The sequence below is a fragment of the Crinia signifera genome, chromosome 3 (genome assembly GCF_055691185.1).
Source record: "Crinia signifera chromosome 3, ASM5569118v1, whole genome shotgun sequence".
Lineage (NCBI taxonomy): Eukaryota > Metazoa > Chordata > Amphibia > Anura > Myobatrachidae > Crinia > Crinia signifera.
The window spans coordinates 219,104,905-219,129,844 of NC_139219.1; the positions used below are offsets into that span (position 1 = coordinate 219,104,905).

The following is a 24,940-nucleotide window of genomic DNA, read 5'->3' on the forward strand; positions in this document are numbered from 1 at the left end:
ATGCCACAGCCGGGGGGAGACTTTTTATGCAAGTCCCCCCGGCCAAAGCATTAACCCTACCGACCAGTCAGCCTGGCCAGGGGCCCTGGGGGAGTGGGGACCCCCCCAATAAAGGGGTCCCCCCCCTCCAGGACTTACCTGACCAGGCTGAAGCCTGGTGCTGTCCTCGATGCCCCTGGGCATTTCCTGATTGGCCGCTAGGCGGCTCCTGATTGGCCAGAATTCATTCTGAGCCCAGACGCCGAAGAGGAAGGATCTCTCCGGCTCTGAAAGCCGGGGAGTGTCGCGGGAGATGCCGACAGCTGCTGGAAGTCGTCAGCAGCTGCCAGAAGACCTGGATGTCGACAGATGAAGAAAGAAGACCATCCATGCAGGACCTGGGTGAGTAGGATTTCCTTCCACAGGTCCAACATGGATTATCCTCGGACAGGACGCCCCCGGAGCCGCCGACACGGAGCCGCCGACACCGGAGCCAGCGACCTACCAACAGGATCAAGATAGGTAAGTATCAGTATGTGTGTAATGTGTGTATTAAACTTTTATTTAAAATGGGTGTCAGTGTGTTTTATTTAACTATTTTTTTTACTGTGGCACTACAAGACCCAGCGGGCCCTTTAATGCCCAGCAGGCTGGGACTTGTGGTTCTCCAAGTCCCAGCTTGCTGGGGAGGCTTGCTGGCACTTGTAGTGCCACAGTAAAAAACAATAGTTTGTTCTATTTTTTACACCACTATCAGCTCGATGCCCACCGCCCAGGGGCATCGAGGACAGCACCAGGCTTCAGCCTGGTCAGGTAAGTCCTGGAGGGGGGGACCCCCTTTATTGGGGGGGTCCCCACTCCCCCAGGGCCCCTGGCCAGGCTGACTGGTCGGTAGGGTTAATGCTTTGGCCGGGGGGACTTGCATAAAAAGTCTCCCCCCGGCTGTGGCATTACCCTGCTGGCTGGTTTTGCCTGGGGCTGGTTCTTAAAATACGGGGGACCCCTAGTCATTTTGTCCCCCGTATTTTGGGAACCAGCCCCAGAGCAGGAGCCTGGGGCTGGTTGTTAAAAATCAGGGAACCCCTATTTGTCGGGTTCCCTGATTTTTAATTACCGGCTCCAGGCTCCGTCAGCCTGGTGCTGGTTTCGGCTGTGGGGGGGACCCCACGCCGTTTTTTTTTTATTATTATTTATTTATTTAATTTTTTTTTACACCTTGCAGCCTGCACGGATCTGACTGATCCGTGCAGACTGCCTACAAATAATTCGTATTAGCAGCCGTATATACGGCTGCTAATACGAATTCCTACGACATCGGAGGGTTACAAAGCAGTCGTATATGACTGCTTTGTAAATCCCCCTCCGGAACACGACTTTGCATACGACTCAAACAGTCGTATGCAGTCGTAGGGGAAATACTAATACGAAAAACTCGGTTTTTCATATTAGTAAATGGTACTTGTGAGTTATCTGGGCGTCCGATTTTTTGATTGTATGCCTTAAGTTAAGGCATACAATCAGATGCGATGCGATACGATATCGCATCGCATCGCATGCGACCATCGGATGCGATGACCCGATTTTTCCATAGGAATCAATGTTAAAATGGACTGAGTCCATTTTAACATGGAATTCAATGGGAAAAAGGGGTCCTTTTCATACCCCTACTATCCAAGTGGGCATGGAGTTGGATATAAACCTGTGGCGAGCGTAGCGAGCCACCAAGCCCGAATCGTGGCGAGCTAAGCGAGCCCCGCGAGGGGACTGTATTCCGTGTCCGCTCGCCACGCTTCGGGCTCGGTGGCTCGCTACGCTCGCCACAGGTTTATATCCAACTCCATGCCCACTTGGATAGTAGGGGTATGAAAAGGACCCCTTTTTCCCATTGAATTCCATGTTAAAATGGACTCAGTCCATTTTAACATTGATTCCTATGGAAAAATCGGGTCATCGCATCGCATCGCATCCGATGGTCGCATGCGATGCGATGCGATGTCCCGATCCGACCCGATTTAAAAATCGGACGCCCGGATAACTCACAAGTACCTAGTAAATTCCCCCCTATGTATCAATTTACTTATGCTGGTAATAAAAATGAACACCTGCTTTGTGTTGTGTTAGCACTGACAGAAGTTTGGCTGGTGGCATCATGCAATTACAGACCTTCCAGCTTATTAGGAAACTGAGCCCCAAAATTATCTTCATGGACTAGATAATATGAAATCCAACAAAACTTCCCTCTAGCTGTTCTTGAAACACCTGAGAAATACTGTGTTGCCATTTTACCTTCTAGACACTGTCCCTTAAAGTAGACTTTCTGTTCTAGTCTGAAATTCTCCATTTCTTCTTCAGATGCAAAGTTTATTTCTCTGGACACAGATTTACATTTCAAGATTTTCTTGGGTACACGGGCTACAGAAAAAAGTAAAAAAATGAAGTGTACATAATACATTCTCCAAAAGAGGACACTGTACATCACCGTTATACATGTGTATTACATAAATCATGCCTCAATACCCCACGCAGCGTGTGAGCCACCTGGTCTCGTGAAACTGCTAATATTGGGCATCTTATTTAAAAATAAATACATCTAGTCACAACTCATTGCAGCAGTTCGTGTACAGATTCAAAGGACTGCATTCAGAATGTGTTTGAGCCAGCATCCACTAGAGAGTCCCAATGGGGCTTCGTACGGGTGTGCCCGGCTGCCTCAGCTCGCACCCCCCCAGGCATACATGTATAAGGCTGAATTAACCATATAACTGCCCCTTTAAATTTAGCAGCAATCTCACTCAAAATCACACTGGTTCTGTAAAATTAGAATTCATCACATAAACAGTTGTTCTCTTGGCAAACAGTGAAAAATTATATTTAAACCAGGATGGACTGTACATATGAAGGATGTAGGACTCTTCTTTCCTAAGAGAAAGTAAAGTTATTTGCCCAATACCAATACACTATTTCACACCAAGGTTATATGGACAATTTTCTTATTTCTCCAATGACCTGCAGTACACTGTGCATCTTCTTTGCTCATAAACACATGTGCTGCATTGGTACAAATATGTAAACTTTACATTTGACCATACTTGTTTGAAAGGATTAATATAATCAGGTTAAGTTACCTTCATGTTCAACATCTGGAAAGGATAGATCTTCCGCTCCTTGCCACATTGTTTTCCCAGTTTCGCCATCTCGGAGAATCATTGAATTTCTAGTAAAGTTAAGGAATACAATCCACTGTGTTCTAGAACACAAAAACTCAAACAATGTAGCCTACTTTAATTACTACTCTTGAATGGATTTTTAAAAAATAAAAATACGCAATTACTAATATACTATCATTAATAATATGTACAGAAATTGGAAAATAAGGAAAAACATGCCTGCTGCATTCAAAGTGTGACATGAAGTCATATTCTAGTGTCAACACTGTCAACGTGGACAGCAGAATGCCGAACACAGCTCTGATATGGTAACAATAATGTTATATTACTGCAATGCTTTAAATCTTATTACTATCATGTTGTTGCTTCATTTCACATTCTGCTATGGGGCACAGCAAATACCAGTTTAGTCCAGTGCCTGAGAAAACGGTTGGGTTTAAAGAAATGCATTGCATTCAGTGGGCGGTATTCAATGCCGCCGGTGAGGGGGTTTCTGCGGTGAGGGTGGCTTGTTTTTGGCAAGGATCTCCGAAAACAAGCCATCCTCGCCATCTTACCCCCTCACCGGCTGCTCACCCTAATCTATGTTCTGGGGGAATCCTCGCCTGGTGTACCATGGAGAACGCACTTGTCCCGTTTTCATTTTGCTCAAAATACTGTTTGCTATAGGAAATACCTACTCCTGCTCGGCTTTAGTGGTAGCCCCCTCTGAGCTACTCGTCTGGGTTCTAGATCTGCTGCTTGTATACTTACCATCTGGAGCTCTATCTGGCCTGTGGCATTCCTGGATCCATCAGCTTTCTTCCAGTGTTGTGACATAAGGACATAAGAAATAATGGACTCTGCAGTGTGCGTGCCCCAACGGGCCAACAATTAGTGGCGCAGGGCATCACTAAAACAAATGAATTCCACCCATGAAGTGAACATTTTCAACCTGCTGTTAAAAACATGTTATTCCTACAGACATTGCAAAAGAATGCACAATAAATGTTCACACGCAGGGTCTTCAGTGTCAAGTATATGCACACTTTGGCGCAGAGTGCAGGCCCTAGCAGCATGACTAAGTGTTATCTCTTAATGGGATTAAACAGTTTAGAATGTCTTCATCCAACTAGGGACAGAGGGTCACTGTAATTAGAGGCTACGGATCAGGGGTGGGCTAAAAGGCTACGAAGTCATGGACGCACTCAGTCTGCAAAACAGTAATTACAATAGACAAAATGAACAAGAACTTAATAAAATAAATGAAAGGAATAGCCATTTAAAAAAAATGTTATCTTAAAGAAAAAAAGAAAGATAAAATGTATTAAAAAAAAATGTATCACTTGTCATTACAAATAAAACTGTTCTCACCTTATGTGGTTAATGCATCTATAAGCCACAATGCAGTCTGAGAAATGACACAGAATGTAAGCGGAGCCCATGCAAAGTTTTATGTAGTTACTCCAGAGGCTCCTCCTTAGTGACAGGAACCAGTTGCTGCACTACAACATTGCATGTAACCGTTAAGGAGCTAGCACTGCACGCAGACATGTCTCTGGAGACAGACCAGCAGCTCCAAACCCTTAGTAGTGATGAAAACAAAGTTTCAGACCGCAAAGCCAAGCTCTCAACCCATGAAGCCACACCCCTTTGCTGGTGAGCAGTTTTGCGGTGCGCACTATGGGCGTAATTTTATGACAGGCAAAAAAACCTGCAATTTAATATAGTTTTTTGGAGCGAATTAAACTCGCCCTATTCAATCCATGTGCCGATAGTTCGCCTGGGTGAAAAATGTTGTATCGGCGAACACCATGTAAATCAGGTAAACGGCAGCAAATTCATGTGGTTTTGGCCCATTTTTGCAGCCATTTTCACCAAAAAATGGCATGGTCAAAAATAGATTTGAAAACGTGTGAAAAATGCCTGTGATTGAATACTTATAGGTGAATCTTTACTGTTTTTTTTTAACCTGTGGAAAAAAACTCAGCCAAGATTGAATAACCCCCTTTATGTATGTTATTACACCGCATAAAAAAAAAAAAAGAAATTATACAAAGTGCAGGCTCCAGATATAGATGGACCACTGACACCGTAATGATTTCCAGAACATGAGTTTAACCATTTTTAAATTACAAATGGCATTCACAGATGAAAAACTAGATTAGAGTGAAAAGTTTCCAGTGTAAAGATTATGTGCGTGGGGTTGTACGAATGCATGTGTTAAAAAGATTCAAGCAGACAAAACCACTGTGCTACAACAGGTATACCTGTAAAGCTGTGTACGCACAAAACGATTTTTCTATCTAAGTGATTTTGACTATATGCACTGGAGATTTTGGGGTGTATTCAATGCGGGATACCGACTGATGGAACGTTATGACAGGTCAGAATCCCAGGCCGTTTTCGCCCTGCATTGACAGTATATTTAATGTTCAGCCTGTCCACTTTGCAAAAGGGGGTCAGGTAGGCGAAAACGGCAATGGATTGTTGAGATCTGGTCGTGAATTCGACAATCCACGACTGGTTTTAAAGTTGGATCCATTTAGTCAAATTCTGCCTTCAATGCTGTCGGAAACGACAGCATTGAACAGGTGGCCGCCGCTATTTCCCCGGTCGAAAATAGCATGGGGATTGAATGCCACCCTTTATCTTGGTTCACTATGATAGCCTATGATTCAGTCAAAATAGACTTGCCTGCAGAGTCTATTTTGATAGGCGATGCTAAATTAGAAGGGCCATGTATCGGCAGGGGTGAATTGGCCCTGCTGGGAAACCAGGTAATTTCCCAGTGGGCAGGCTCATTTAAGCTAGTGTGCGGCCGCTCACCCTCCCTGGCTGGTCTGCACGAACCGCCATCTACATGGTAAGCAGCACTATGTCCATATTAAAGATGGCCACGGCCAGCCCTGGCTCAACCAAAGTTAAAATAGCCACGGGAGGGCGGCCGCACACAGCTGCTTCCGCGGTACTGAGGGCTCAGAAGGAAGGATGGCTGGTGACGCCAGCTGCCCACGTGATCTCCGACCCCAGCAGCACACAAGACTGTTTCACTCGCAGGGGATCCAATGGGCGGTGATGGCACTGGCAATCAGGGAGCCTGGCAGGTCTGAGGGCAGCCACTGAGCAGGGTACAGTAATAAACTCCAATATTAATAATAGCCTGTGTCTATATATTATATACACATACAGTATTCCTGCTGCATATGTCCCGCTTTTTAAGGACTTTCCCGAGTCCCCCTGTCGCCCCCCTGTCTCTGTCTCCCCAGCCCCACATGCTGCAGAATAGTAATAATGCGCCTATTCTGCAGCCTGAGGGGCTGGGGACATAGCCAGAAGCTCTGAGAGCCACTAGCCATGCCCCCAAAATGGTGAAAATGGGGCGTGACCTCGCTGAAATAGGCCACGCACCCATATCGCTATGGCCATGCCCCTCCAAAAAAACGGGTACCCAACAGGTCCCTCTTTAGATATGGACAAGGTTGGGAAGTATGCATATGGATTTTATGACATACAGTGTCCCAGTTTAAATTATGCTATTTACAGTACACCCATTCATATTATGCCACACTATAGTGCCTCTGTTTCATATTGTGCCACATTAAAGGACCTTAGTTCATATTATGTTATTGTAGTGCCCTTCACATTACAACGAGCAGATCAGATTATGATTCATTGCAGTCCCCTCCAGTTCATATTGTGCCCCATTACAGTTTTCCTTTACAATTATAAAATTCACTACATACACAGTGTTTTCTCGCTGAAAATGTAATGTCACACAATTTAGGCTGGGAAATGGTTTATATGCAGGTAAATCTAAGAAATTGGTATGCAACTTTATAATCTGGATTGGGGCATCCCTACATCTCTGGGCAACATGGTAATGGTACAATTTACTGCCTTAGTAAATGGCTGTCAAAAGAAAAAAGGTACATAAATTATGTACCCAAGACGTATGTTTAAGGAAAACATCTATCAACTCCCATCAAAAATTAAGCCTACACGGAGGATAGCTGAAATGATAGAACAGCTTGTGTGATATTGATGTACAGTAAAACTGCAGTACCTACAGTAGTTACTGCTGGAAAGAATTTTCCCTTTTAAACATAATCTGCACTGGATGCAGTCCTAGAAACCTCACATAAGGAAAAAATAAAAATAAAAACAGATGTAGCTGATTTTTCCCCCCAACATGCTTAAAGGATTACACATTTTAAATATTTAATACTGAGTAGTTGACGGCAGGCTCAAGTCAGGTTTCTGCCCGAGTTATTGGAATATTATCCATCTATCCCATAATGACACCATGTATTAGCATTCTTCCTGACAGCATTAAAAAGCCATCATGCATATGGGAGAGCCAAGCTTTGCAGAAAATAGACTTGGCTATATCCCCTACTCTCTGCTATAAAATGACAACAAGATGTGTACACTTGCATTAAAAACTTTAACAAGAATGTGTGCCTGTCATGAACACACCACAGTAGCGTTAATTTCCTTGATGCTCCATAAATTCCACTTTAGTTGTGCCATATATGCAAGCCACTGAATAAACCTTCACTGCTAGAGCCAAAATTGTCTTGTTACCTGCCATGTGCGAGTACTAAAGCAAGCTTTCATTGTGGTTACAAAGAACTGTTCATTTATAGAGCCAGGTTTGTGAACATATTTTATCCCTAAGCTTAAAGCATTATCTAATAAACTTACCTCCTACCCACTTTTGTTGAGGTAAGGAGATTCCATGCAATGGTAAATCTAACTGATTTATGGTAACACTACATTTTTACCCTAGTTCTGTAGTTCAAAGATTGTGTTAAGGATAAAGCAGAAGGATTATGACATAACTGCCTTTACATGTGTATGAACACTGTGCAGAAGAGTGAGAGGCACTGTACTTTTGCTGGTGAGTATATATTATATATCTACACATACATATATAGAGGACTCCCGCACCAATCTAGATTTTTTATACAAGAGACTTTCTCATCTCCACATAATAAAGATATAGAGCAGTATTCAATGCTGTCGGCGAGGGGGTTTGTATGCCGAGGATGGCCATCCTCCCTGTAAAACCCCCTCATGGTATTCAAGGTTTGAGCCGAATCCTCACCATGAGAGGCCGGCGAGAATCACCCTAAACGGCAAAGGTTGCCACAAATGCAGTGAGTCCGCCGCATTTTGTGGTGAGCCTCATCATTTTAATGGCCTCACTCGCCACTTCCACCCTGCCTTTAGGGAACAGACGAGGAGGCAAACGGCGAGTAAACCTCGCCTCAAGGGAGTGAGTTGAATACACCGACAAAGAGTTATCGGCACTTCTCGACGTCAATAACTTGCCGTCAGGGCATTGAAAAACACTCATAAAGAGAAAATGCTCTAACATTTTATTAGAACTTACCTACATACAATTTAGTGACTACTTTGAAAATAAGCCAAATAAATAAAATAAAAAAATACTAACTGCAATACACAACTAACTACTAAATACTAACTGTAAGAACACGATGATATGCACATTCCCCCTTGTTGCGGTGGTATACCTTGACTATTATGCTATACTGGCAGTGTCCCGTTCGTGACTTGTCTTGTTCTTCCAGGTTTGGTGCAGTGGGAGCAGTAAAACGGAAGGCTAAAACCTCAGCAGTTGCTTAGTACAGTAATCCCTTTTCCCCTAGTCTCTGCATGACGCAGGTTCATGTCTTTCACTTTACTAATAACTCAGAAATAAAGTATCTGCAAATACAAAGACTTGAAAGCAAAACTGGACAAGGCCACACATGATCTATTCTTGACCATTCTACAGGAAAATGAACATCCTTTTCAGTCGTGTAGGAAACTTCGAGCCACTGAAGGATAATACTCCAACAATCATTTGGCTATTAAAAGTAATGCATTCCCTGGTCAATACTATTCCCTGCCCAGGCGTACTATTAAATGAAACCTTTAAATAAATCTAGGTATGCATAAAAAACTATTTTATAAAGTATATGGCGCGGGGGGGTTCAATCAAATTGACGAGGATGAGTCTCGAATGTGATGGTGTATAAACGCCAGCAAATTCATCAGAAATTGCCCCACTCGCAACTTGTACTTGAGTCAGAATCACAGTCCTATGGAGTACAAAACAAAAATCTGCGAGTCCTCAGTTAATCTGAGCAGCTACAAATGTGCACACAAAGCACTTCTAGGGACAAATGTAGTAGGGTGTGAAAATCAGAAAGTGAGAGATTTTGGGAGAGTTTTCCCATTTTTTTTAAAGCGGCAATCAGTTGCATAGCAAAACCAACCTGGTTTTGCATTGTATATTATTGCGTTTTTTTTTTTTTAAATGGGAAAACTCTCACTTTCCGATTCTCACACCCTACAACATTTGTCCCCTGGAGTCTGGAAATAAGTGGTCACAAGGCAAAAGTACCTGACACAAGTGCCACAATACATTAGGCACTGAACCTTTCAAAACTACTTTTGCCTTGAGATCGGTTGTTGCCAGACTCCAGGAGTACTATATGGCTAGTGGTATGTGTACTGTTCTAAGTGGACACCCGGCGCAGTAATGCTGTGTACACACTGTTCAATTCAGCGTCATTTTCAATTAAATTTGGACTATAAAGTCCAAATCGAATCGAACTTGACACTGAATCAAACCGTGTTAGTTTCTTCTATACCGATGCGCGGTCCTGCGGCACCGGGATCGAAAGCAGAAATACACTTGCCTGGCAAGTGTATTTCTGCTTCAATCTGGCAGATCGAATGTAGTTCCATGCTGCTCAATGCAGTATCCCCACCCTCCTCCCTCCTATTTGATGCTGGCAACCCGCCGGTCGTCAATACTGAAATACACCCCTTAACCCTTTCACTGGTAATCCAGAGAATTTTCCGGGCTATGCCTTAATTTCCAGACTGGCAAGCCCAGAAATTTTAGGGATTCCCAGTGTTTAGTGCCGGGCAGAGTTCAATCGCTGAACTCAGCTTGTTTCAGCGCTGCCCGGCTTCCTCTCCTCCGCCGCATCTCCGGCTCACCCCACCCCCTGGTTGTTGTATTACAGCCTGCAGCGCAGGCTTATGACAAGCCGGGTTGCCGCAGGCAGGGACATGGCACCGGGGCGGGCAGCGGCTGATTGGCGGCTCAGCAGCGCTGCCTGGACCCGGGGACACAGCGGTGGTTTTTTACAGGGAGCGCTCCCCAGCAAAAAATTCGCCCCATCCCTAAAAAAAAAAAAAACACCGAAGGGGTTAAGGAATATGTAATTAGAGAGCCGGCCACCGTGGGGGGGATGTTTGTTTCTTTTTAAATAAACACCACTTTAAAATTAGCAATATGAAACTTAAATTATGGTTAAAACATGACACCATTGAAAGTAGAGAGGTCCATTCCCTTCCTCAGCTGCAATGGTATCAGTAATCTTGAGCAAATACTCTCAAAAGTACTTATTTGCAAGCTCACCCCAGCTGCAAACAGATGTATAATATGTGTGGGTGTCATCTGAGAGAAAATCTGATTAGCAAAATAAACAGGAAAGGGTCAGACAAAGATGTGAACTCTACAGAATCAGCAAACTGTATGTCAAAATTTGGTTTGGTTTCCTTTAGCTCTGAACACATATTCACAAAGCCTACTAAATGAACTTTGACTCTGATAGTCCAAAACGGTTATGAAAGCAGATGGAGATTTTTTGACAATTCTGCATCAGTATCAACATTCAGAAATGTTTAACTTAAAAAAAAAAAAAAAGGTAAAAACTTGATGGAGGAGCGATGTTTGGTGCAGACACTTGGTGCGAGCAGTCCCGTTCGCACCTAGCAGTGCAGGCAAGGGGTTGCGGGGCAGTGGTAACGGGCTGCGCCTATGGAAATGCCCAGCATTTCATGGGCGTTCCAATGAAAACGCTGCCCATTCCCATGCTAATGCACCCGTAACTCACATGCGGGGCGTCAGGCAGCTGACGCCAGTGGATGTCACCAGCCCGCTCGCTTCCTGCACAGGGCGCCCACAGATCTAAGACACCACGGAGTTGGATCCGCGAGCACTTGCAAAATAATTTAATGGTTGGCAACGATCTAATGATTTTGTACCCGCACACATGGTTGTTTATTCAAAACATCCATTTGCATGCCTGCGGGGGATCACGGCGTGCAAGGGTGGGGGTTCGTTTGGTGGACTCGCAAAGCTGCGAATTTCCCAAAGCTGCGAAATTTGCAGCTTTGTGAGTCAACCAGAATAAGGTCCTATGCCTCTGGGAAGCTTTGAACAGCTTTAATGAACGTTCTTCTCTGTTAAAGGCAAGGAACATATCCATGTTATTATTTATATGCTTTAGCTATTGTTTTTCAGTGCCCCTGGGTAAGAACAACAGTGTTAGAAGACAGTCATTCCTGCCAATGGCAAGAAATAGCCAAAGAAATGTGCTCTGCATAGTCAAGACCACAATAAGGCAGGAGGCTTTTGCATCATCATTGCAAGTAAGCGGACAAGAACACTAAATCAGGATTCTATGACAAGGGACAAAGACTCAGAGGACCACTTGGCAGTAAACAAGTGAGTACATTTTGTGTCTTATCTGTAAACAGGGACAGATTCATCAAATGGGTGTGTTGCAGCACAATAACATGCTGTCCCTTTAGAGTGGGTTAGGAGACCCAAAACATAAAACTCGCATTTAAATCTAATTTCAATTAATTGCTAAATTTAAACCGCAGACCTTCACAAGAAAAAAAAGGACGATAGATATTAAGACTAGTTACCAGCAACATAACAGTAAAGTCAACACTGTGTGCAGCCATACAAAGCAAAGCAACACTCACAGTGCTCCATCTAGTGGTCACCAGATGGTAAACAACTTTAATTCCCCTATAGAGGTGAGGAGCAGTATTAGCCTTTTATTATATACCATTTCATTTTTTCAATAGAATTTTATATTAAATCTGGACTAGATTTACAAAAAATAAAAAAAGCTCCACTTCCCCAAAGCTTGTTAACCACTTTCCCTGGGGCTCTGTCGGTTTTAAGAAAACTGGAAAATCGTGTTTTCTTTTAAAAAATGTTAAGTGGTGGTAAGAGTAGTGGGTGCAGGAGGACCAAGTACAGGTTGCAATTTCTTGTTTGTGGCTTTCTATTAGAACGCACACTGATCCATCCACCACACATTTATCGTGTTGTGAACAGTTTAGAAAATCTTTTTCTAAGTGGTAAGGCAGGATTACTACCATTTTGTAAACATTGTTTTACATGTTTTAGAAACTACGATTTTTTAATCATGGTGTGGGGAAGCAATTCATTGTTTTTTTGCTATTCAGTGTTTTTTGGCACCCGTTACTAATCATGTTTATTGCACCAGGTTTAGCTGTGTAAAGCAACTAAACCTGTCTAACGTATTGGGCATGACAAGGAAAATGCTATTTGGGTGTTTAAAAGCACAACTCTTCTTACATTTCTGTTTTCCACCTCAGGAGGATGTAAGAAAAAATAAATGATGAGCACCCACAGCAATCATGCCCGATTGGCACAATTGAATTGCTTCGTTGATTGTGGGTAATAGGCTACCGGGGGTAATAAGCCTTTCAGGAAAATAAAGCAGCTTGATTTCGCTGCATCAACCCAAAACACACAGGTTTCATTGAAGCGAATTGTGTTTTTTAATGGGTGATCTAATCGAATAGCACAATAAAAAATTTAATATCTGTGAAACATCAGGGGGTAACTGGATTATCCCCTCAGTCTGTCTTATCTATTTAGAGGAGAGAGTAATTTTTTGTCATAATTTCCAAAAATGCTCCTCAAATTAATTGTGGGCAACTTGGGACAGATAACAGGGTGATTTACCCTGCTGGAATATTCCATTGTGGTGGTGCATGAAGTTCATGAGGGCCTGCAAATGGTCACCAAGCACTGCAACGTAGCGGTTACCAGTCAATTACATTTTCAGGAGGAACAGTGGCCCATGCCATGCCATGTGAACACACCCCACACCGTTATGAAACCAGCCTGCACAGTGCCTTGTGTACATAGCACAGAGGGAGCGGGGCACAACGTTTAATGTGCACATGCCAAAGCCGCAATTAGATCATCACAAAAAGATACATGGCTCTAACTTATGCACCCATGGGAGGGGTCAGAGTTCAGATCAATTGGCCGGTAAACAATAGATGCAATCAGCAGAAATTAAAATGAGGACATATGGAGGTGGATACACTTCATTAACAAGTGGCACAGAAAATTAACAATATAGTAATTGGCACAATGTAATGCGAAGAGTATGGCTAGAGTAGTGGAGAGGGGATGCAGTTAAAATCCCGGCCGTCGGGATCCCGGCATTCAGAATCCCGACCGCCGAAATCCCGACACATTCTCCCTCCGTGGGTGTCCACGACACCCCTGGAGGGAGAATAAATTTAGTGCCGAGCATAGCGAGGCACCGGGCCCGCTGCGTGGCGAGCCCGCAAGGGGGGGCGATCAACGTCCCCCCCTTCTCGGGATTTTGGCTGTCGGGATTCCGGCGTCGGGATTCTGAACGCCGGGATCCCGACCGCCGGGATTCAGTACTGAATCCGTGGAGAGTAGTGGTTAACAAAGTATAATTTAGCAAGACACAAACAGCCCAGAAGGTTACAGATATGATTACTAATATCATGGAATTCTGTTAGGCACAAGAAGTAACAACTGACACCAAAGTATGCTAGGAGACATCAGGAATCCCAAGGAGCCAATGCATAAACACAAGAAGGTAGGCTGAAGATCTGTCACTGAGAGCAAACTAAGTAAGTTTAAGTAGGCAGACAAACTGCAGTGTGGTACATTAGGCTGACACCAAAAAGTTAGTAATTCATGGATTTACAGGTCAATGTTGACACCTAAGTATGTGGACCCACAATTAGAGTACCACTTCACTTGGCATGCTTCGGCCCACTTTACCATTCCCAATAGTAGCCCATGTGGATTATAACACACACACACACACAAAAATACTCATGTCGATCTTTTCATGTGTTGACCAAAGCCACTTTGATATTTTGTGTGTGTCTCGACTATGTGATGTTGAGTGTCAAACTAGACATTGTCGACTCACCATAGGAATCCCACCTAAATGGTCATTGGGCCAGCCAAAAAACACAATCAGTGTTTACAGGAAGGAAGGCAGCATAGAGCAGAGAAACAGAATTTGACAGCAAATAGCCAATCTAGTCTGCCATTCAGGGTTAAACTGGGCACGCACTATGCGATAAAGGCAGATGATATGCGTGATAACAATATTGTTAACGAAACTATCGTGCGTATCATTTAGTGTGTACCAACTAGATCATAAACTCTGCACGCTTTGGTGGATGGTTAACAATAATCCCGGTCATCTGAACATGCAGTGAAATCTGAGATGTTCAGGGGGGGTCCCGGTGACATCGCTAACAATATCATTAACATTATCGATCAGTCTTTTTAGTGCAAATCTTTCATTTCATGGAAGCGATATTGGTGGGGCCGTATAGAAAATAGTGGGTTATGCGGCTTTAGAGTATTAGGAATAGGTGATAACATGCTAGCTTGCATGCCTATCTTTCAGTGATGAGCTGAAGAATTACTGGAGCTTAAAAGAAAACACCCATTACATTGAACCGGAGACGTCTTACAGCCCCCATACACTAAGCCAACTTGCCCTAAGGACAAGTCAGACTCTATTTCTCTTGAGCTCCCCTGGCAGGCAGGGGGCAGGAGAATTAATAATAACAAGAACATTCAAATTAATGGGCGGCAGCTGATTTTGTATCTCCTGCCCGTCGTCCACTGGGGACACAGAGAGGGGAGAGACTCTCTCTTGCTCGGCACTTGCATGCTCTGCAGATAGGGGTGTGCCATTGCGTGCGGCACCGGATGTCATACACATGCGATTTGGGCTGATTTCACGTGATTTCTTGGCTTGATCCGCCGGAATCGGACCCAAATAGCATAACGTATGGGGGAATTAATTTACAGTCTGTGTGATAGTGATATAATGTGAACTTGGGGGAAGGGGGGCCACCACAGTGTATTGCACAATGTGAAAACATATATACATACAGGCATACAAGTTGTGTATATAATTGAAGCACAGAATCTCGATGTTTCAACATTTCAGTGTTTATATCAAAACACTTTAGGTAAGGACAAAATTCACAACAATACTCGAAAATAACTAGACTTGATAATGACTGCTAACGTCACAAAAATGATGTTTAAAAATAAAATGTACAAAAACATTTGTTTATTACATAGTAATACACAAATTCAGGTGGAAGGGGTGAAAGGAATGGGTAGGTGGGGGAAGAGAGAAACAAACCTTGCAATACCAGGCACAATAGCCAGTGAGTGGACCAAAATACTAGGGTTTATATATGTGTATCTTATTTATAGTGTTCATTCTAGCACTTGCCATATTTGAAAACCCATGCAGTTCCCCTGCATGGGGTGTCGCTGTCTGCTGTGGTGTGGTCTGTATATCAGCACTGATATGCAAACCAGACCTGTGCTAGAAACAGCACAGCAGACAGCGACACCACAGGCAGAGAAGAGGAACTGCATGGGTTTTCAAATATGGCGGGTGCTAGAATTATTACTATATTATAAATATAGATTATGAAATTTTGATGGCTAATCAACTGGGCCAGAGCATCTCCTATGAAGTATTCCCAGTATGCAGTGGTTAGTACCTACAAAAAGTGGTCGAAGGAAACTGGTGAACTGGTAACAGATCGCCTTTTCCACAAAAGAGCTAAGGTAGCACAAATTGCTAAAACAGTTAATGCTATGATATGCATTATAGCTTTCTATGTATGGGCTGCATAGACCAGTCAGTAAGAGTGCCCTTACTGACTGTCCACTGCCAAAAGTGCCTACAATGGGCATGTCAGTACCAGAACTGGACCATGGAGCAATGGAAGGTGGCCTAGGCTGATGAATCATGTTTTCTTCTACATCATGTGGATGGCTGGGTGTGTGTACATCGTTCACATGGGGAAGAAATGACACCAGGATGTACAGTGGGAAGAAGGCGAGCTGGAAAAGGCAGTGTAATGCTCTCGGCAATGTTCTGCTGGGCACCTTGGGTCCTGCCATTCACTTTGACAACATGTACCACATGCCTAAACAAGACGGAGACCCAGTAACTCAGTTCCTGGCAATCGTATTCCCTGACGGTAGTGGTCTCTTTCAGCAGGATAATGTGACCTGCCACCAGGGGTTATAGTGAGGGGGAACGGGGTGAAACGGAGTTCCACCACCTCTAATGGTAGAGGAAACGGAGTTCCACCACCTCTACCACAGCCCTGAACATGAATTCCAACAGAAAAGCCTGTCCTAGCAGCTTCTTCTTCTGGCATGGTGTATGTGAATTCCAACAGAAAAGCTGGTCCTAGCAGCTTCTTCTTCTGGCATGGTGTATGTGATGTCATGCCATCACCACCGCTAAAGTAAAGAAGAGCCACTAAGCGGAGCAGGCTCTGTGCTTGCTGAAGACAGGGTGAGAGGGGACTGGAGGACTCAGAGGTGGGGAAGCTGCTGGAGGGACACAGGGCATGGAGCTGCTGAAGTGACAGTGACAGATGCACATAAGCAGCACAACTGTGTACATTATGTGTTTAAGGGCACTACATGCAGTGTAATATGTATATGATTGTGCTACTGTATCACTTGTATGTGGACAATACTCAAATCTATCTATCATCCCCACAGTCGTCACCAGTGGTCTTGGGCAGTCTCTGAATGCTTCTCTGCCATCTCATCCTGGATATCTTCTCGCCACCTCAAATTTAATATTTCCAAAACAGAATTATTTATATTCCAACGAGCCAAGAACAGTTACCATCCTGATATCTCCATAACTGTTGACAACTCGACAATCTACCCTACCCCACAAGCTCGTTGCCTAAGGGTCTTCATTGACTCTGAACTGTTCTTTGTTCCCCACATTCAATCTGTCTCCAAATCATGTTACATGCATATAAAAAACATATCCAAAAATACAACCCTATCTCATTCAGGACACTACTAAATCTCTTACCCATGCACGCATTATATCTCCCGCATTGACTATTGCAATAGTCTCCTAACTGGTCTTCCCAAGAACAGACTCTCGCCACTGCAATCCATTTTAAATGCTGCTGCTAGGCTGATCTTCCTAGCAAAATGCTCATCGTCTGCTGATCTGCTCTGCCAGTCCCTCCATTGGTTGCCTGTATTTTACGGTATTCAACATAAAATACTGTACTCCTTCTCACATATAAAGCTATTAACCATACTGCACAAGCATACAGTAGGTCTCTTTAATTATCATAAAATATCTCCCATCTCGGCCACTCTGCTCTCCGTAAGATTTGCGTCTCTTCTGTGCGGATCACTAGCTCCCATTCACTGTTACAGGACTTTCATTGTGCTGCTCCTAGCCTATGGAATGCCCTTCTACATACAATAAGACTCTGTAATAGCCTCCAAACTCATCTCTTCAGGCAAGCCTATCATATTTAAGTTCCATACGCATAACCCTCTGAGGCACTTCCCTTCTGGACCTGCAACTTGGTGGGATTGCTATGCTATTATTGGTGCCTGTCCTTGTGTTTCCCTTCTATGTCCCTATAGATTGTAAGCTTGCAGCAGGGCCCTCTTACCTCCAAGTCTGTGTTACCCAGTTTGTTTTATCACTGTCTACAATTAAAGCGCAACGGAACCTGCTGAGCTATATAAGAAACTGTAAATAAATAAATAAATACGGTGTTGTAATTTTAACTGGAGTTAAGGTGCCCATTATTATCACACCCATTATGGGCTGGTTCGCATCGCATGCGTTTTGCGTGCGGTGTGATCAGCAGGCAGTACAAAAAGTATGTGCAGCATACTTTTTGTACTGTGCGATGCGATGCCCTCAGAAGCACGCATCACATTGCACGGTGTATGGGCACCATTACTATTGTGTGACCACACTCCTTCCTTGTGGGAATATTATCACTTTATGGGAGGTAGGGCACAAATTCCCTGGCACTGTTCTAGGTTCTGCCTAATGATGGGGCTGGCAGGGGGACATTGTTAGGGGAAAGTAGTTCCACCACCTCTCCAGAACCACTTTAAGCCCTGCCTGCCACACTGCAAGAACGGTTTAGGAATTGTTTGAGGAACATGACAAAATATTCAGGGTGTTGACAAGGCCATCAAAATTCCCAGATATGATCAAGCATTGGTGGGATGTACTGCAGAAAAAATAAAATAAAAAAAACTTACAGAACGTAAAAGGATTTTGGTGCTAGATACCACAGGACACCATCAGATGTTTTTTGGAGTCCATGTCTCCACACAGTCAGAACTAAAAGCTACACAATATTAAACAACTGGTTTTTGATGTTACAGCTGATCAGAATATACATGACAGGGTATTGTCTAATCGCTGTGCCCAATTATCCCCCCACAAATGACATAACTCTCTTGTTGGATAAAATTGGCCACAGCAGCCATCTTTATTGAAACAATACAAAATTAACAATAATCAAAAACATTCCCCACGGAAGGTGGTCCCCGAGGCCCTCAATAAATCAATCCACACCTCTAAGCACTTCCAGGAGTTGTTACCCCCAGCCGATAGCGATTGGCTCGAGGGCACCAATTGTCAACACCCAGTGCTCATTAATTAGCCTCACCCAGGGGAGTCCAGCCCCCTCATGGGGCCCTCCCCGCCGCATAATTAAGCCTCAATGCCACTAACCTCGAGGACCCCCCTCCGCCACCAAGCACGGGGTTAAGCCCTTGACCCCGGGCGACCCCCCCACATCCGGAACGCTGTTTCTATCCCTTCCTGTAGTCCCAAGGACCAAACATCGATCCCTACAGCGTTCAAATGCACACCGTCTCCTCTCCAAAAAGCACCGGCACCAGACTCAAGTTCCCTGTGCCTCACCACTACCGCGCCGTTTCTAGCCATAAAACGCCCAATTGCCCTGTTGACTTTTATCCGTGCCTTATTGATCTTGTCAGCCGACCTTGCATCCCTCCAATAACGGCGCGGCACAATATCCGACCAAACTGTGATCACCTCTGGAAACATTGCCCATAAACGTAGGAGATCAAACTTGATATCCCGTATCAACTCCCTAAATGGTCTGCTCCCAAGGTCATTCCCTCCCACGTGCAACACTAATATGTCGGGAGCCCTATCGAGCCGAACAAAACGGTGAAATTCCTGTAACATTCCACTCCATACCATACCGCGCTTCCCCAGCCATCGAACCACTGCCTCCTCTCTATCCAAACCTAGCTGGCGGCCGTTCGGTCTGACATCAGCCCACAAAGCTCCCCAAAAGACATATGAATGTCCTAAAATCCAAATCAGGCACGGGGGATGCCCTAAAATTAGAAAGAACACAATCAGCCTCAACAATCCCCTAAACGAACATATGAACGAAAACGAGACGATTCCCATCGCCCAATGCGCTTAATCAGCTCATCTCCCAAACCCATCCTAGCAGCCTCGGTTGCGGCCCCGATGCGGAAAGAGTGACCCGCGTATTCCTCCCCCTTGAGGCCCAACGTCCGCAGGACTGCTCTAAACACGCTTGTGAACTGGAACCGTGATAAAAAGGACCCATTCGCATGCATCAGCAAAGGATCCCTTTCTCTGCCCACTCTGACTTCCTTAAATATCCTCAGCCGTGCTACCGGGCACATATCTGAGCCCGGTACAGAGAAGAGAACTACCTTCTTCCCCCTCCCTAATTGATCCGTCTTAGACCTCCTCACCACTAGCTCCACCCTATCCGAGTATAAATCCACATCCTCCCCTAACAAACCTCCCGGCCTGGAGACGCTTGGACTCACGAGTTCACCAATCCGCAGTGCCCCGAAGAAGGCAAGCGAAAAGGCTACCCCGAACAACCTTTCCTCGAAATTGGAACTACAAACCTCACCCAACTTCCTGCCCATATTCTGCAACAACTGGAAGGACACCGGCCTTCTCTGATCCTGTACTACATGTCCTTTTCTCCAGCCTTTTAAAGCCTGCGCAATCAGGAAATTCTTTGTGACATCAGGCCTCCCACCTGCACGAAACCCAAAAGCTAAGCCCGCCATACAGCGCGTGATCTTAGCCACTGACCAACCAATCTCCTTACAATGGCCTATGTATAGCAAGACAGCCAACTCGTCATCATCCTCTTTCAAACCTACTACCTCACGCCATTCTAACCAGCTCCGCCATTCCTGATTGTATGCCGACCATGTATTTGGGGCCAAGGATTCCCTGATGAGCTGATCGACTACCCGTCCAGCAGAGCCCAGAGCCGACTCGGGAACCCGGTCCCCTCCCTGTCCGCCTCTGGCGCCAACTCCCGGAATCGTTCCCACTGTGAACGAGATAAAGAATCCGCAATGCCGTTAGAGACACCGGGAACGTGCCTAGCCACAACCCACAAATTCAAAGCCAGACATTCCAATACCAACTGCTGCAAAATAGTAACCACCGGCGGTGAAGATGCCGACAATTGATTAATAGCCATGACCACCCCCAAATTATCGCAGTAAAAACAAATCTTCCTATCGCGGAACAGCTCACCCCAAACAACAACTGCAACCAAAATAGGAAACAATTCCAACAATGCTAAATTTTTAACCAAGCCTCTCTGCACCCAAGACTCCGGCCACCGGCCCACACACCAATGTCCCTGGCAATAAGCCCCAAAACCGCCACTCCCAGCGGCGTCTGTGAAAAGGTCTAGCTCTGTAGCCACGCACGTGTCTGACATCCACAACGCCCTGCCATTAAAGGTTTCCAGAAAAGATGCCCACACCCGCAAGTCCCCTTTCAACTCACTACCTAATCTGACAAAATGATGAGGAAGAACCACCCCTGCTGTCGCTGCTGCCAGCCTCCTGCTGAAAATGCGGCCCATCGGCATAATGCGACACGCAAAATTCAACTTACCCAGCAAGGACTGTAATTCCCTCAATCTGATTTTCTTCAACAGCAACGCCCTCCCTACCTCGGCCTTCAAACCCAGTAACTTTTCTTCAGGCAGGCGACACTCCATATTCACAGTATCAATGACAATACCCAAAAAACTGATCACAGTCGCAGGGCCCTCCGTCTTTCCCGGAGCAAGCGGGACCCCAAAGTCTGCCGACACCCTTTCAACAGTCCTCAACAATAAATCACATACACCGGTCCCCCCGGGACCAATACATAAAAAATCATCTAGGTAATGAATAACTGAACTGCACCCAGAGACATCCTTAACCACCCACTCCAAAAAGGAACTAAAGGCCTCAAAATAAGCACACGACAAGGAGCACCCCATCGGTAAACAACGATCAACAAAAAACTCCCCATCCCAACAACATCCCAACAAGCGCAAACTGGTTGGATGAACAGGCAGCAACCGGAATGCCGATTCAATATCAGTCTTTGCCAACATGGCCCCTTTCCCAAACCGCTTCACCCACTTAACGGCCGCATCAAAGGATGTATAAACCACCGAGCAGATGTCGGGGTCAATGCCATCATTGACCGACGCCCCTTTTGGGAAGGATAAATGGTGTATCAGACGAAACTTGTTCGCCTCCTTTTTTGGCACCACCCCCAACGGAGAGACTATCAAATCTGGCCACGGTGCCGCCCTAAACGGTCCAGCCATACGACCCAGCTGCACCTCCTTAAACAGTTTTTCCTGCACCACTTCAGGATGCTCCCTAGCAGACTTCAAATTCCTCCTAAAACTTCCTGACACCTGCACGTCAGAAGGTATCTTAAAACCTTCCCTAAACCCCTCCTCCAACAAGGCGGCTGTCCACTGGTCAGGATACCTACGCAGATAACCCAGCATCCTTTCCAGCCGAACTGGTGTCGCCCCCTTTTGAACTACTGTCTCGGGACTTCCCTCTGAAGCATTTATTTGCCCCATGGTTCCCTCCACATGATGAACATTCATGCTTGAATTTGCATTTTGCTCCAAACCGGCATGACCCGTCGTTGAAGGCAAAGCAGAGTCCCTTCTGCATGGCCGTCCCGCTTGTGGCCTCTCTCGGCCCCCCCCCATCCCCACGAAAGGGCTGCCCACTTTTTATGGGGGCCGTTACCTTTAACCATAAAGCAATATCCTTATGATCCCAACGAATGTTGGGGCGAACCGCCTTCCTCTGCCTAAACTGCTCATCATACCTGAGCCAGGCCATGCCCCCGTACACACGGTATGCCTCTCCTATCGCATCCATGTAACAGAATAAGCCTGAACAATTGTCAGGTGCCTTCTCCCCAATCACACTAGCTAAAATAGCAAATGCCTGTAACCAATTTGTGAATGACCGCGGTATCAGCCGATACCGCCGCCGTTCCTCCTCCTCCTTTTTCTCCTCCTTGCGGGGCCTATCCAGGTTAAAACGCTCTAAGGGTAGTAATGAAAATATATCCACATATTCCCCTTTCCAAATCTTCTCCCTCACCTCCTGCTTCAGGTGGGCCCCCAATGGCCCCTCAAAACATACATACACCTCCCCTTTCGCAGTGTCACTAAGCCTCCCACTCTCATCCTGCGTCACCACACTGCCCCCTTCAGCCCCTGCCCTGCTGCTGCTTTGCTCCCCGCCGGATACCAGCACCACGCTGCTCCCCGGCACCCCACTGCTAACCGGCACCCCACTGCTAACCGGCACCCCACTGCTAACCGGCACACTATTACTGACCGGCACACTAATGCTAGCTGGTGTGCCCGAATTCTGCGGTGCCCATGCTGCCGCCGGGGACGGCCCCGCCCCCTGCCGCAAACCCACCAGCCAATCTGCAAAACCACTCAATAATTCGGTAAAGCCCCTACTCATTTCCCCCTGGGGGGCTAACCCTCCCCCCCCCTGACTTTGTGCTAAAGCATTAATAGACATAGAGACAGACTCACCAGGCTGCCTGGGGGCTGTGAACCCAGCAGCCGCAGGTCCAGTGTCCTGACGGGTCCCAGATGAAGAAGGACCAGGTATCTCTCCATCATCTGCTGACGCTGCCATCTCTCTTCTCCTGTCATCCCGACCTTCAGGTATAGCACCAGCCGGCGTGACCGCGTTGGAGGCGGAGCCAGCTGTGCGTCTCTCGCTCCGTGTACCAGGCCTGCGGTCCGCAGCCTGTACTTCTGCCCCCCTGGCACGACTCACCCCGCGCTGGGCAGCAGCATGCCCCGCATGCCCCGCCGCTCCAGGTCCAGACCCACGTGACGCCGGATCTTCTTGCACGTGGGGGGGGTTCCCCCCGCGCGGAGGGTTCCGCCTGCATGTTGGATTCCTCCCAGACCTGGTCCTGCGGGCGGAAGGTGCCCGGCCCGCAGCCTGGCCTGGAGGGTCCCTGACGGGGCTCCTAGAACGGCGCTGAACCCTGGGGGACACGGATGGGCTGAAGCGCTCCGGAGGCCTGGACCTCCGAGGCCGTGCGCCCGCTGGAGCAGCCTCCTGCGTTGCTGCTCCCAGTCCCCCCAGCAGACCTGACATCTGCTGCTGCAGCCACTCTGTCCCTCTGGTGCCTGCTGCCTCCCTGAGGGCAGCCAGCGCTGCAGATACCTCAGCATCAGCGTTTGGGGAAGCCATGGGAGATGCAGTGCTGCTTAGCTGTTCAGAAAAATCTCCCAGTGACCCCTATTTCCTGCCTGCACTCTGCTTATATACCCTTACTACACCCCGTTAAGCCCCTCCCCCTATGACCCTCTCCTTAGACACCCCTTCTATGACTGTCCAGCTAGTCAGCTCCCTACAAACCCTGTCAGGGGAGCCTACCCCCAGGCTTTGCCTCCAGTCCGGCTCCTACATTATATAGCTATAATGTGCAAAAAGAAACTTAACTATAAAGCTATGCAAGCACTACGATGGGGAAGTTTACTAAGATCGAATGGGTATGAATGCACCCATTCGATGTGATATATGGCCGTGACCCGGTGTCCGGCAAATTTGCCAAATTCAGCAACTTGAGCGGAATTCTGCTGTATGAATGAATTCCCAATGATAAAACTACGAGTTCTATCTAAATCAGATAATTTACAATCATTCATACTGCTGAATTCGGCTACAAATTCAGCAGCAAACACAAATGGAAAATACACCTAATTTTCCATGCATATTTGGCTGAAGTCTGCACAAATCAGTAAGATCCATGCAGACTTCTCTGTTAAAAAGAAACCAACCCCGGGCTCCTTGACACAGTCCTGGTTGCAGAAATACAGAGGGGGGGGGGGGGGGGGGGGGGGGGGGGGGGGGAATGGGGTCACCTTGTATTTCTAGAACCAGTACCAGGCTATTGGCCCAGTCCTGGTTTCCAAAATACAGGGAAAAAAAAAAAAAGGAGTAGAGGTCCCCTCATATTTGGACACCAGCAGTGGGCTCAAACAGACAGCGGTGCCATGCCACAGCCAGGGGAAACTTTTTACATAAGGTCCCCACCCAAACTGTTAGCATCGTGGCTGGTCAGCCCAGGGCTGTCTTAAAAATAGATATTGGGTACTGTAACAGAACTACAGGGCCCAGCAAGCCTCCCCTGCGTGCTGGGACTTGGAGAACCACAAATCCCAGCATGCTGTGCATAAATGGGCCTATTGGGACTTTTAGCACTAGTACAGAAACAATACCCCAAGCACATATATTCAACAACATTGCAAGCTAGCAACACACAATGGGGGTTATTCTGGTCAATTTTATATTAAATCTGGACTAGATTTACAAAAAATAAAAAAAGCTCCACTTCCCCAAAGCTTGTTAACCACTTTCCCTGGGGCTCTGTCGGTTTTAAAAAAAACTGGCAAATCGTGTTTTCTTTTAAATAATGTTAAGTGGTGGTAAGAGTAGTGGG

At 46.0% G+C, this 24,940-nt stretch overlaps 1 protein-coding gene across 1 annotated transcript in view; it reads right to left on the minus strand.

The window, feature by feature from the left end:
• Positions 1-24,940, minus strand: part of PDE6D (phosphodiesterase 6D) — a 56,690-nt gene that overhangs the window by 19,909 nt on the left and 11,841 nt on the right. Inside the window, exons 2-3 of the mRNA XM_083177468.1 lie at positions 3,105-3,193; positions 2,266-2,391 (exon numbers count right to left, since the gene is read on the minus strand). Coding sequence (XP_083033594.1) covers positions 2,266-2,391; positions 3,105-3,193 — 215 coding nt within the window. The remainder of the gene's footprint in view (positions 1-2,265; positions 2,392-3,104; positions 3,194-24,940) is intronic.